Below are 14,423 nucleotides of genomic sequence, written 5' to 3'. Positions count from 1 at the left end.
CCGGGCTGGGGATTCGAACCCGCCACCTTAGGTTTACGTGGCTGGCGCCTTAGCCGGTTGAGCTATAGGCGCCGAGCCTCAAACACTTGGCCTTAAGCGATCCTCACACCTCGGCCCCCCAAAATGCTAGGAATACAGGTGTGAGCCACTATACCCAGTCTTGATAAGTAAACTGGTACTCACTATAAGCTCTGATCCAGTTCTTTTTGCCTAGCAATATATCTTGTTAATAACCACCTCATTCTTTCCAGAGGCTTTGTGATATTCCATTGTCTGTGTACTGATAGACCCAGGCCGTCCCCTATAGCTGGACATGCAGGTTGTTCCCAGTGATGTCTTCTATAATATGATGCTGCAGGGGATGACATGGAATATACTTTTTTTTTTACTTGTCCATCTGTAAGGTAAATTTTAGAAGGTAGAAGTTTTGGTCAGAGGGTATTGGGTATTTGTTATTTTGATGGCTAGAGAATGTCTGGTATGAGAATATAAGGGAAAATTATAACTCTAATATTCATGAAAATGTTTTTTATCCTCTAGCTCGGGATTCCTTCTGGCTACTCTGTTTGCCCTCAATGTGGGGCCAGCAACCACCTGTCTGCCCGATTCTGTGGCTCCTGTGGTATTTATGTGAAGTCTTCGGGGAGACTGAGCTTGAGCAGCGGCCTGGCTCTTCGTGCTGGGGAGCCGCGCCCTTTTTCTGAGGTAAGACCTCCCCTGCAGTAGGAACTGGTGTCCCGGGGAAGGATGTGACTCTGATTTGTGTTCTCTACCCTGTGAAGCAACCCAGGAGAGCCAGGACAGTTAGGCCTTTCACAGGGAGGTCCAGCTAGCTTTGTAAATATATTCAGTCAGTTTAGTTTTGAAACACCAAATGATTTCTACTTGAATCAAAGATCTAAATATGCATTTTGTCTGTAGTTGGATGAGTTCTAATTGCATTTGCAAGGCAATGGACATCATGCCGTAGGGAGAAGTGGATTTAAAATACATGGGATAGAATGTACTTTTCTTGAATTCCTCGGTGGTGGTGGTTCTTTTTTCTGTGTGATAAGCAGGTCAGGGTAGGTTTGAACCTGCCACCCCTGGTGCACAGGGCCAGCATTCTAACCTTAGAGCTACATGTACCCAGACTACTTACCTCTTACGTGACATTCCAACAACTCTTTCCCCTGCCCTTTTGTATTTTAGAAAACTTTGGTATTTAAGACTGTTTTTTGCCATTTATAACAGCTGGGCATAGTTTGAAGAAAATCTGACACAGTAATTTTTCAGAAGCACTAAAGCTCTAACAACAAGCTTTGTCAGAGTTTTATGAATTTCTCTAAGCTGGATAAAGATTTCTTATTTCTTCATTATAAAATTTGAAGATCGGTCATTGTTCGATAGAAAGCATATACACTCAGCACTGTGCATACGGTTTTATGGGGTTTGTGGCCTTCTTAAACCCAGGTGGAACGACTTAGATCCTGGGGCTTGCCGCTAGCCACGTGCAGCGAAAGGAAGGTGTTCTTTTCCCCGGACGCTTACTGCCATCTGTTGCCATCCTGGGGCTTGCCTCTACATGCAGCAAAAGGAAGGTGTTCTTTTCCCCCAGACGCTTACTGCCATCTGTTGGAAATTGCTTGTAACATACTACATTTGGTAGACATTTCCTTTCTCATGGAAAAATTCTCCTACCACATGTGCAAATACGTGGTGTCCAGCATGTGAATGATGCTACTTTTGACACAGTGATGTGCAGTACACCACCCAAACAACTTTACATGGTAGTCCTCTCAGCTTCCAGCTTCAGATGCAGGACAGTGTATTAGAGAAAATGTCGGTACCTCTTAGTTACGTGTGCATGAGTGGTGTAGTCTGTGTTCCAATGGATCATAGAGATGAAAGGGTAGATATCTTCTAGGCCTCAGGCAGGCCAGGAAACACCCCTTGATTTGCTGAATTTCAGACAGGAAATGGCCAAGGGGATGGGGTGGTTCATGGATCAGTCTGATAGTTGCTGAGAAAGATAGCAGCAAGGAAGATGAGGGAAGAGCTGGAAAACTCCTTCAAAGTGGACTTTTTTGGAGATATTTTTCATTCTGATTAGAATTGTTTTCTATGAATGAAACGGAGGACTAATTACATTATATTCTAATTTTTAAAAATGTTTTCTGACTTGCTCACAGCCCCGATCTGCCTGGCATTCCCTCAATCTTCTTTTGCCTAAATCTGATGCTGAGACTAAGAAGAACATGGGCACACAGACTGTTGGCCTGTTCTACCCATCTGGCAAGCTGCTAGCAAAGAAGGAACTGGAACTGGCTTCTCACAGGCAGAGGCAGGAGAAAATGAGTGACCACAAACCTCTGCTCACAGCTGTCAGCCCAGGAAGAGGTGAGGGGGAAGATCCACTTTCTTCTGGGCAGTTGGGAGCTCTTTCTCTGAAAAAAAAATTTCTTTTTTATTTCTTCTTAAATTTATTTTTATGTATAAGAAGTAAGTTCCTTTATTTTTCTTTTCTTTTTTTTTTCCTCTTTTTTTTTCTTTTTTTTATTGAATGGTAACTGTGTACATTGATGCACTTTGGGGGTACAGTGTGGTGTTTTCACACACAATCCAAGACACTTCCATCAAACTGGTTAACATAGCCTTCATGTAACTTTCTTAGTTATTATGTCAAAACTATTTTTCTTTTTTGAAATAATTTTCTTTATATAAAAACAGCTCTTCTTAAGCTTTCAGTACTCGACACGGTAGCTCCTAGTCCTGCTGTCTGTTCATCATGCAGTCGGCACACGGCCTCCTCCCGTCAGTCTGCATCCTGGTTGCCATCTGCTGTTATCTCTTTCCATTTTTTAAAAGTTGTGATAAAAGTCACATAGCATGTAATTCACCATTTTGACTGTTTTAAAGTTTTCATTTCACACTAAGTATAACATTTAGTGTGTTATACTATAAACCATCACCATTATTGATTTCCAGAACGTTTTCATCACCTCAAAAGTAAACCCTGTCCAGTCTTTAAGCAGTCACTCCAGCACCCCTTCTCCCGAGTGCTTGGCAACCACCCATCTGTTGTCTGTGTTTATGGATTTGCCTGTTTTGCACATTTCAGGTAAATGAAACCTATGACCTATAGCCTTTTGTGACTGGCATCCTGCATTTAGTATGTTTTCAAAGTTCATATATGTTGTAGCAAGTTTTAGTACTTTCTTTTTTATGGATGAATAATACTTTATTGTACAGATAGGTGGCATTTTGTGTATCTCTTCATCAGCTGATAGACATTTGAGCTGTGCACACCCTTTGGCTAGTATGAGTAATGCTACTGCTGTGAGCTTTTTTTTTTTTTTTTTTTTTTTTTGGTGAACGTATCTCTTGGGTTTATGCATAGAGGTGTAGCTTCTGGGTTACATGGTAAAATGTTTACCTTTTTGAGAAACTTCCAGACTATTCCAGTGTGGTTGCACTATTTTGCATTCTGACCAACAGTATGTGAGGGTCATGATTTCTCCACATCTTTGCCAATACTTGTTATTATATGACTTTTTCATTATAGCCATATAGTAGGCATAAAGTACTATTGTTTTGATTCACATTTCTCTGATGGCAGTGACATTGACGTTGAGCATCTCTTTGTGTGCTCACTGACTGTGTATTTTCTCTAGTGAAGTGTCTGTTCAGACGCTTTGCCTGTTACTCAGTTTGGGTGGTTGTCTTCTTGTTGTCAGGGTGTTAACAGCACTTTGTATACTGTGGATGCCAGGCTCTTACCAGATGTGTGATTTGTAACTATTTTCTACCCTGCTGTAGCTTGTCTTTTAACTTTCTTAATAGCATCCTATGAAGCGTACACATTTTACACTGTAGCCAGCTCAGAATGCTGGGAGTGAGAGTGAAGCGAGCAAGTGAGAGAGACGTTGAAGCTCACCCCTGTCACGGAGGCACCACTGTGCCCTGCGGTGACCCTGATTTCTGGAACATCAGAATGTGTGAAGGTGTAGACATCTGGCGTAGATGACAGGGCATAGGGTCTGCTTTAGGAAGAGCTGCCGTGACTCCTGCATCATGCATTTCTGGGGCAGCCTGAGCAGTCTAAAATCCTCTCTTTGGGGCTTTCTTGGCCCCAGGCTGGAAAAGAAGGCAGGGAGCCAGTGTTCTCAGTCAGAAAGGGGCCTGTGAGGGATGCTCAAAATGTTTCTGCTCTTCCTGGCCAAACGCCTCTGTTCCATGCTGTTAAATTATGTGCACAGCACAGCATACTCCTCCCCTCACTGAACTTGCAACCACTGTGTTGACCCGTGTGTTGGCTCCTGTCCACACACACATAAGGGCCCCTTAGAAGGTTCTAGGGAAACAAAGCAGGTGGGGCTGGTGAATGGCCCAAGCTGTATGTGGTCTGGAGGTCATGGCCAAAGAAGTGCAACTGTGAGACCAGAATTGACTGTGGGAGACTGGAGACCATACCTCAACCCCGGAATCATTGGAATGGGACCTGAGATCTGGTGCTGGACAGTTGCTGTGGTCTTTTGGGGTCGTATTTTCTCGCTGTTTCATGTCTCCTATGTCCTTCAGTTGATACCTTCACATCTGGTCTAGCAGTCACTTTTTCCACTTTTTTGAAATTGCTTTCATGGGGGATGCTATTTGTCCCAAAGATGAATATATGTAGTGTATTATTGGCTGAGTAGGACACTTTAGCTCTGAGTTTGGGTGCCTACAGTAATATGATCTTTGTATGATTTATTTGGCAATATACAAGATCAGTGGTGTCTGTGGTTTCCCTGGTGACATAGGGTATGTTATTAGTTGAGGCTGTGGTGAAGTTTTTCTGGAGACTTAGACACCCAATGAACCAGTTCTTCTGGCCCCAGTGGTGGCAGGCTGAGTGTACTTGTTTTTAGGCCCTAGACCATCTTTTTTTTTTTTTTTTTTTTGAGACAGAGCCTCAAGCTGTCACCCTGGGTAGGGTGGTGTGCTGTCACAGCTCACAGCAACCTACAACTCCTGGGCTTAAGCCTCCTAGGTAGCTGGGACTACAGGCGCCCGCCACAATGCCCGGCTATTTTTTGTTTGGCAAGCCCAGGCTGGATTCAAACCTGCCAGCTCTGGTGTATGTGGCTGGGGCCTTAGCCACTTGAGCCACAGGTGCCAAGCCAGGCCCTAGACCATCTTATGTTGGCTCCAGTGTTAGTGGGTCCTGGTGGGACAATTCTTGGGCCTCTAGGTGCCTTTCTCAGAGTTAGTAGTGGGAGTAGTGGGCCAGGTGTGTGAGCAAGTGATGTGATGTGGGTGGTGGCAGTAGGAGTGGTAGGCAGGACAACCTACCAGGATGCAGGGGTCCTGCTGGTGTTGCTGATAGCTGCAGACAGGCTGGGCACACTGTCTCCAGTCCCAAAGCCACCACAGCAGGGTGGGTGGGTATTGTCCCACATTTGCTTTGGAGAGCCCAGTCTTTCTTTCTGTTTCTGACCAGGTGGTAGCCGCAGCCATATTGCCTCAAACTTGGCCTGAGGTCAGGGTGTTCAACTGTCACAATGCTGCCCTTGGCCTGTGCCCACAGAGGGCAGGGCCCTGCTCAGGCAAGCGGCACGGTGTGGAACTATGGGGAGTTTGGTTCACTTGAGTCTTGGGCCCACAGAAGCCCCTGTGGGGTGCTGGGTATTGTCCAGAGTATGCTCAGAGAGCCTGGTTTCTCTGTCTTTCTTTGGCCAGGTAGTGGCTGTAGCTGCATCACCCCAAACTTGACCCCATGGTGGGGCACAGCCCTACCTCAGACTCTCAAAATGGCTCCATGGGACTCTGTCCAGAAGGGACGAGAGCCCTCCCAGGCAAGCAGTATGAGTACGGAGCTACGGGGACCACTCACATCTCGGTCTCAACTGCAGCCTGCACCGGTGGAGGGGCCTGCTCAGAGCTTCACTGGAGCATCCCAGCTCCTCTCTGCTCTTCAAAGTAGCATAGCTGTAGCCCTGTGGCTATAGATCCCTGGCGTGTAGGCCCTCAGAATGGCACCCAGCAGGGGGTGCTCTAGGCTTGGGTATCTCATTCCATGTGGGTTCTCTTTGGGTTTTTTTTTGTTTTTTTTTTTGAGACGGAGCCTCAAGCTGTCCCCCTGGGTAGAGTGCCGTGGCATCTCAACTCACAGCAACCTCCAACTCCTGGGCTCAAGCGAGTCTCCTGCCTCAGCCTCCCAAGTACCTGGGACCACAGGCGCCCACCACAACGCTGGCTATTTTTTGGTTGCAGCCGTCATTATTGTTTGGTGGGTCCGGGCTGGATTAGAACCCGCCACCTTGGGTGTACATGGCTGGCGCCTTAGCCACTCGGGCCACAGGCGCCGAGCCTGGGTTCTCTTTGTGAGCAACATCTCTGTGCAATCTCTAGACAGGGCCCTGTGTTCTCCTAAAGATTGTAAAAGCCCTAGGGATTTCTCTCTGACTGTTTCCCTGAATTCAGGAGCTTCTCCCTGCTCTCAGCCAGTCCCCATCTAGGTAAGCTGCCTCGAACTGTCTCCTTACTTACTTTGGGCGATGCCTGACACTTCTCTGGTGAATCCTACTATTCTGCCCTAGCGCATTTGTTTGAAATGTATCTGCTTACTATTCTGGTTCCGCTTGGTGGACAAGGCATCCAGACTATTTGCTGGCAGTTTTTTTCTTTGAACACTTTGAGTATGTTAATCCATGGTCTTTTGGCCTCCGTGATTTCTGATGGCAAATCTGCTATTGATATATCGGGGTCCCTTGAATGTGATGAGTCACTTCTCTCTTGCTTCTTTCAACATTCTCTTTTTGTCTTTGTCTTCCAACAGTTTGATAATGTGTCTTGCTGTGGATCTGTTTGAGTTTATCGTAATCATTGCTTGTTGAGCCTCTGGGATATATAAATTCCTGTTTTTGGTCAAGTCTGGGAAGTGTCCGGCCATTGTCTCTTCAAGTAATTTGTCCACTCTGCTGCTCTGCCTTTTCTCCTCCGGAGAGTCTCATCATTTGAGTTGATATACTTGGTATTTCCCACAAATCTCTTAGATTCTGTTCGTTCCTTCATTCTTTTTCAGCTTTTGTACTTTTCTGCTGTATAATTTATATTTGGTTCTCTTTTTTATATAGTTTCTGTTTGTTTATATTATCTGTTTAATGAAGCATTGTCACTATACCTTCTTTTGCAACTTGCAGCATGTTTTCCTTTAGTGCCCTGAACATATTTATAATGGCTGCTTTGAAGCCTTAAATCCCTAACATCTGTTTACTATCATGGGCACTTCTGTTGCCTGCTTACCGCCCCCCCCCTCTATGTTGGTCTTATTTCTCTATGGTTTCTTATTTCTTTGAATGTCTCAATTTGTGTTGGAAACTGGAATTTTTTTTTTTTTTTTTGAGATTGTGTCTTACTCTATCTCTCAGGCTAGAGTTCCATGGCCTCAGTCTAGCTCACAGCAACTTCAAACACCTGGGCTCGAGTGATGCTCCTACCTCAGCCTCCTGAGTAGCTGAGACTACGGTGCCCGCCGCAACACCTGGCTAATTTTTTCTATTTTTAGTAGTGATGAGGTCTTACTTTATTCAGGCTGGTCTTGAAGTCTTGATGCCAAGTGATACTCCCGTCTTGGTCTCCCAGAGTGCTAGGATTACAGGCAGGAGCCCTGTGTCCTGCCAGAATACAGTGTATCAACTTTGGGTACTGGCCTCCCCACCCCCTGGTTGTTATTGTCATTTGCTAGTCTGTTTAGTGACTGGCTGGATCATTTCAGTGAACTCTTTTTCACCCCACAGCGAGGGGCCTCTGATGTTGCTCCTTGGAGAGCATATCCTTGACAGGCATGTACCCTGCCACCCTAAGATGATGCTGGTTTTAGCAGGGCTCTCTTTGTTTCTTTTCCTGATCACACCCAGCCATGAAGCTCCACTTATTGCTAGACGATTGTTCTATTGTTTACAACCATGCCATGGGGAATAAATTGCCTCACAGAGTTTAATTAAATTGGGATCTATTCCTGGGGTAGTTTTTTAGGTCAGTATTTGAATATTTTTCTGACCTCAGGAGAGTTATTCTTAACCTGGTTCTCTGTAGTAAACTGACTACCTCCTATCTGTAATGAATATGCCAGTCTTCTTTTAATGTTTTTACTATACCCTCCATTGTTTAGGCTTCTTTAGGCTTGAACTTTGCCACACTGTTACAAATGAAGTCAGTTCCTTGGGGAAGGGCTCTGAACTCTGTTTCTTTGGCCTGCTTCTTCCTCTTAGCAAAATAGGAACCAATGCTCTGGACAAGGGTAGTAGAGACAATTGTGTTCATTGCTTTAGGGCAGGTGTCCTCAAACTACGGCCCATGGGCCACATACAGCCCACCTAGGACATTTATCCGGTCCGCTGGGTGTTTTTGCTGCTGCTGCTGTTAGACCCAATGCGGGGTCTGGCTGATATAGCTACCCCCGAGGAAGCAGTCATCGGACTCGGGTCGATGCAAAAGCAAGAGACGAGTTTATTTCTGACGCGTCAGGGTCCCTCAGCCGCTTGGAGAGGAACAGAGAGGAACCCCCAAGAGCTGTTACAGGCTGCTTTTATACCCGAAAACCGCCGGGGGGGATCGCCGTTGGCAGATCGTCGTTGATGGGATCGCTGTTAAACCCCCCGGGGGAGGGGGGGATCGAGGAAGCAGGGGATATGTCATACTCGAGGGGTCTCTTTGTTAATGGAATGAGGAAGCAGGGGAAGGGTCATACTCGAGGGGTCTCTTCACTGCCTGTCCTGCTTAGCAGCTGACTTGTCCCGGGGCCCGCAGTCCGGCCCTCCAACGGTCTGAGGGACAGTGAACTGGCCCCCTGTTTAAAAAGTTTGAGGACCTCTGCTTTAGAGCCTGAGCACGCAGCAGAGGGGAGTGAGTGCAGCTGTAGCCTCTGATCTTCATGACTTGCTTCTCCCAACATGGCATCTGTGCTGAATGAACCAGGAATAGGTGCTCTGGACCCCAGTGTTCTACCAGAACACATGTAGAGCCTCGCTCCTATGCTGGGCAGAAACAGGGAGCCCCCACCAATTGACTGCACTTTCCTAGAACTTAGCCTATGCAATGGACAGTTGGGCAGATTGAGAAATACTGACTTCCTGTCCCTTCTAGGAAATCAGGGCAGGCTTGACTGGGAGCTGTTAGGGGAGGGAGCCCTGTGTGCTTGGCTATCCCTGTGCCTGGATAAGAAGGGGCAGAAGGGAGTGAATCATGGTTCAAACACCACTGACTCTCACTTTCCTAAGTTTTAGTACGTTTTATTCATTACATGTTTCTTCATTTGCTGTATGACCTTAGAACCATTTCTAGAGATTTCAAAAATTGCTGTTTTTTAACATAGTTTTACTAGCAAGTAGGTCCACTCAGCATCTCAGACTGACGTTCAGAAGTTGATCATTCTCAACTCTGCTTTTGCCTTCTGGCTTTCCCTACTAGGAGGCAGAACCCAATCCAGTCTGACTGAGTTCTTCCAGGTATGAGTGTGGTGTCAGTCTCATGGTAGATTGTTTGCAGAGATGGCCAAAATCATTCCTCACATCCCTCTGTCCTCAAATGGAAGAGATTTTTCTCTTCCTTTGGAATCTGGACTGGCCTTGTGACTTGCTTTGCCCAAGAGAAACGTGGCAAGAGAGAGATACCAAGATAGTTCTAGACCTAAGTCTTAAAAGAGCTGAAAGCTTCCCTGTACTACTGTGTTTCCCCGAAAATAAGACCTACCCAAAAAATAAGCCCTAGCAGGATTTCTATGCATTTGTTAAAATAAGCCTTACCCTGATAATAACACCTAGTGATGGGCATGGCTGTGCAGCGTATCTGCATAGCCACGCCATGCATTTCAGCGCCAAGAGGAAGACATCCCCTGAAAATAAGCCCTAGTGTGTCTTCTTGAAAAAAAATGAATATAAGACAGTCTTATTTTGGGGGAAACACGATAGTGCCTCTAGGAAGCTGGCACTATGTAAAGAATTTCAGAATAGATTACTGAAGAAGGAGAGATGCCCTGTGGAGGAGAACAGAGGTACTGTAGCCAATAGCTGATGCAGAGACTCCAGACATCTGAGTGAGTGCAGATAGCAACCCTAAGAAGAGAGAGGCTCCGCTGTCTCAGCAAGCCCCGAGCAATGTGCACCATCTTGGCTGAGGCCCCAGCCTTGTGGGTAAGATAATCTTGGATTCCCCGTTGACACCATGTGGAGCAGAGCTGAGCCATCCTTGCAGAGCACTGGCCACACTTGTGATTCACAGAAGTATGAACAGGAAAGTGGTTAATGTTTTAAACCACTAAGTTCTGCTGTGTTTTGTTTCGCAGCAATGGATAATAGAAACAGGTTTTCAGTTCCTATAGCAGAAGGCAATCCGTTGGAACTCTCTCTTTCAAGCTGAGCTGGAAGGAAGCAGACCTCACCTCACAGTCTTACAATCACCCTTGCTAAAGATTCCCCCTACCAACTCCTTTCTTAGTGCTTTTTTGAGAGTTGAGATTTGATGTTGGAATTGTGCATCATGTTCTTGTACATTCTCAGTTGGAATCTCATTTTCATAGATTCCTGCATTGCTATTTATTTGCACTTGATCTACAACCACTAAAATGTAAGCTACAAGAATCTTGTTCACGCCTACATACCAGGCCTAGAATAGTGCATGACAAACAGAAAATGTTCAGTAAATACTTGGATGAATGACAACTGGGCCAAACTCTGTGCTAGGCTCAATATGATCTCAGTTACCCATAGCAGGTTCCCCTGGTGCCAGACCTCAGCCTGCCTGATTTCAACACAGCTGTGGTAGACGGCTCCCACATGATTGCCAGCATGCCACTCCAGTTGTGCCCCAGCATCCCTTTCAGCCTTGCTGCCTCCGGCTTTGTCCACTACAGCAAGAGGCTGCCTACACGAGGGCAGGCACAACTCAGAAGGGTCAGAGAGTGACCAGCACCCGGGGCACTCTCACACAGGGAAGGGAGCCGGAGAGGAAGTTCCCCAGTTTCTCTGTCCTCCAGTGGTAAGAGTTCCTGTGTGGTCCCTCACAGGTCCCCAGCAGGGTTGTGCTCCTACATCCTACAGTACTAACCAGTTTTTAACCCATTCCTTCTTCCCTCTTTCTACTACATCATGGTGCATCCCAGGGTCACCTTCCAAAGAGACCTCCTGCCCTGAGTCTTTATCTCAGGATTTTCTTTCAGGGCAACCAAAACTAAGACACTTAGGTTCTCTTATTTGATGTCACAATAATACATGAAGTAGAAGATATTAGTTTCATTTTAAAGGTAACAAAAGTAAGGTGTAGTGAGATTTAAGTGCCTGGCTCAAAATCACTTAACTAGTAAATGGTGGATTTAGCATTTAAATGAAAGTTTGTCCGCACTTGACATCATGCACTCCGTTAACTCATGCTGGCTGACCTTGGAAAAACCACCTAACAGCTCTCAGCTGTAGTGTCCTCATTGGTAAAATGACAAGGTGGGATCTGATGTGGGTTTGCAGATTCAAGTGGCCACAGGCACAATAAGGAAGTAAAGGCAGGCAGCTGGGCCTGCAGGGGCTGTGCTGGCTGGAGGGCTTGGTCCTGCCCACACAGCCAGCTGCTTCTCAGCCCCAGGTGCAAAGGCTGTGTAGGAAAGTGGGCCCAGTGCTGCTGTGTGGGGAGCCTGACATCCAGCCCTGTGCAAAATCTCCCATGTTTATATTGGTGTCACCTAATTCAAATGTGCTTTAAATCCTATGCAGGCTGGGAAGGGACCCAAGGCAAATTTTTGGAGTGATGGAAATGACATATATATTGATTGGGGTATATATATATATTTGTCAAATTCAAACTGTGCATTTAAAGTATTATGTAAGTTATATGTGGGATAGAATCATAGAAAAAAAAGACCCCTTGTGTGGCAATCAAAATATGTTCTTTTGAGATTCTGTACTATTCTATGATTAATCAACTGTACCAAGAAGCTGGGAGCAGGGGTAGAAAATGGAATTTATTCTAGCACACAGTTGAGGTTCAGTTAAGAAAACCTGTCACAAAGTTTGGTAAAGGAAAAATATTCTCCCCGAGAACATATGTTTCACGCTAGTAGTTTTCTTTCTTAGCTTCAGAATTTCCCAGGTGGCTGATTTCTTTTCTTTTTGTTAGGATACTGGAGAAAACAGTTGGAGCATATCTCTGCTCACCTCCGGTCTTATGCTCAGAACAACCCTGAATTCCGGGCCTTGATTGCAGAACCCAGGATGGGAAAGGTGAGTGAGATGAAACTTTTGCTCCAGAAGCATCAGCGATGAGGGATCCTCTCCAGGGACTTGGCCTTCCCTTTCCTGTCCTTTCCTGCTCTGCCTTACACACTTCCTTTCTCTTTTCTTGCGTGAATTGTTGCCCTTATGAGCCACTTGCAAGTCGGGATTGTCGCTCTCAGGGTCTGCTTAGGGGGTACCTGACCTCGGACAGTGAGATTCTGAAAATCTCATGCTTAGATGCCACATGCTGTGGAAATCTGATGGTCATAGCTAAAGACCCAGCATGGTTTAGTCCAGGCAGATTGTTCACTTTAATCATACACTGTTAAAATATGGCAGCAGAGTTACCATGAGCATAAGAGTTACCATTAAATAGTGCATTTGGTGAGCACCGAGTTCATCATCCTAGTCTTCATAACAAGCCTCCAAGGGAGGAGTATTACCTTTGTGGCAGTTTTTTTAAAAAATGCCCAAAGATTCTTTGGCAATCATACCCTCAAACAGTAAAATCTATGTCCCCTCACCTTGAATCTATGTGGGTTTGTGACTGTTCAACTAATGAGGTGTGGCAGAAGTGACACTCTGGGGTTTGCAAAATGTGGCTCAGTAAGGTCGTGTGCCTTTCTCTTGAATGGCACACTCACCTCCAGCACTCCCTAGAGCCCAGCCACCATGCTGTGAGAAGCCCTTGCCACATCCAACCACCTCTGTTCACTTGAGTCTTCCCAGCTGAGGCCTCAGTTTTAGGGCACAAACACAAGCTATCTCTGCTGTGCCCTTGCAGAGTCCACGGATATAATAAAGTGATGTGGTTTAATGCAACTACATTTGGGATGGTTTTTAAACACTGCAGTAGATAATCAGAACAATCTTTATTTGATATCCAGGAAAACTGAAACTCAGAGACGTTTGGTGACCTGCTTAAGACTACACTATTGGGTCTTGGGGGATTCAGGACTTAAAGTAGGTCAGCCAGACCCCAGGCCCCATGTCCTGCTTCACCATGATGAAGAGACACTTTTGTGACAGGAGCCTTCTTCTGTCACAAAACTAGAAGGATCCTTTCTAAATAGACTCTTTGTTCCTCTGCTACCAAATAGGTCAACATTGAAACTGTCTTATTCTCAAGTATTATTCAGTTCCCATCAATAATCTGTTTTGATCGTTTATAAATTCTTTGGCTTAATCTAGAGATCTACAGCTATGGCCTGTGGGACCAACCTGTCCTGCTGCCCAGTTTTATAAGTAAAGTTTTATTAGACCACAGCTATACCCATTCATTTACTTGTTGTCTGCGGCTGTTTTGTGCTAGGGCAGCAATGTTAGATTTGTGGGATAGAGAACACATGGCCTTCAAGACCTAAGATATTTACTATCCGACCGTCCTGAAAACTTTAGTGCCTCGTGGTGGGATCTAAATTCCTCTGGCTGTTTACACAGAAAGCTAGAATTTTTCTTTCAACTATCAACTACGATTCTTATCCCTTAATTGCCAAGGCCCCCCCAACTTCCCTCCAGAATACCTTTATCAAAGTGGTGATATATAGTCATGTGGTTTGCTTAAAGTGTGTCCCTTGAAGGAAGTACAGATTTGGTTCTTGCTTTCTAATCTAGTCTCATAGTCTCTGCCCTTTGATAAGAGTATTTAGTTTATTGATAATTAGTGGAAATATACACACTATTTGAGTGTGCCACTTTGCTCTTTATTTTCTGTTTATTTCATCTAGTTTTTATTCCTTTGTTTCTCTTTTCCTACCTTTTGTGTTAATTAAATATTTGATTAAATTTAAAGTCTGACATCTCAGAATGTCTAGACTATTGCTCAAGGCAGTGAGTTCCAGACCCACAGTTATGAATTCTTTCTAAAACTCTTTTAAAAGCTTCTCTCTGCTACTGTGCATGAAGATGGTTATGAAGTTAGCATCAGGCTGAATTATAATCAAGTCTCAAACAAGGTAGGTAAGCCTTCAGAAGTTATTCATCTGAGAATTGACTGAAGTGGTAATTGCAGCTTATAATTAATAGAAGCGCTTCTGTGTAATCCACAGAAAGGAAGAGTTTCAGATATGGAAGTTGACTGTAGCCAAGCGGTTTCGTAGACTTAGATAATAATCGAGGAGCCAGGTTTCAGGCACATAAAGATAAAGCAGGAGCAAGAATTGTCCTGTAGTTCTCAGGCTGTTTTTTTTTTTTTTTTTT

The 14,423-nt window shown here is 45.1% G+C and overlaps 1 protein-coding gene across 1 annotated transcript in view; it reads left to right on the top strand.

The window, feature by feature from the left end:
* Positions 1 to 14,423, top strand: part of DZANK1 (double zinc ribbon and ankyrin repeat domains 1) — a 73,998-nt gene that overhangs the window by 48,300 nt on the left and 11,275 nt on the right. Inside the window, exons 10-13 of the mRNA XM_023518386.1 lie at positions 541 to 705; positions 2,172 to 2,379; positions 12,127 to 12,230; positions 14,105 to 14,179. Coding sequence (XP_023374154.1) covers positions 541 to 705; positions 2,172 to 2,379; positions 12,127 to 12,230; positions 14,105 to 14,179 — 552 coding nt within the window. The remainder of the gene's footprint in view (positions 1 to 540; positions 706 to 2,171; positions 2,380 to 12,126; positions 12,231 to 14,104; positions 14,180 to 14,423) is intronic.

Source organism: Otolemur garnettii, unplaced genomic scaffold (assembly GCF_000181295.1).
Source record: "Otolemur garnettii isolate 467f Iridium unplaced genomic scaffold, OtoGar3 scaffold00136, whole genome shotgun sequence".
In the NCBI taxonomy this organism is placed as follows: Eukaryota; Metazoa; Chordata; class Mammalia; order Primates; family Galagidae; genus Otolemur; species Otolemur garnettii.
This window is presented reverse-complemented; position numbering and strand designations above follow the sequence as displayed.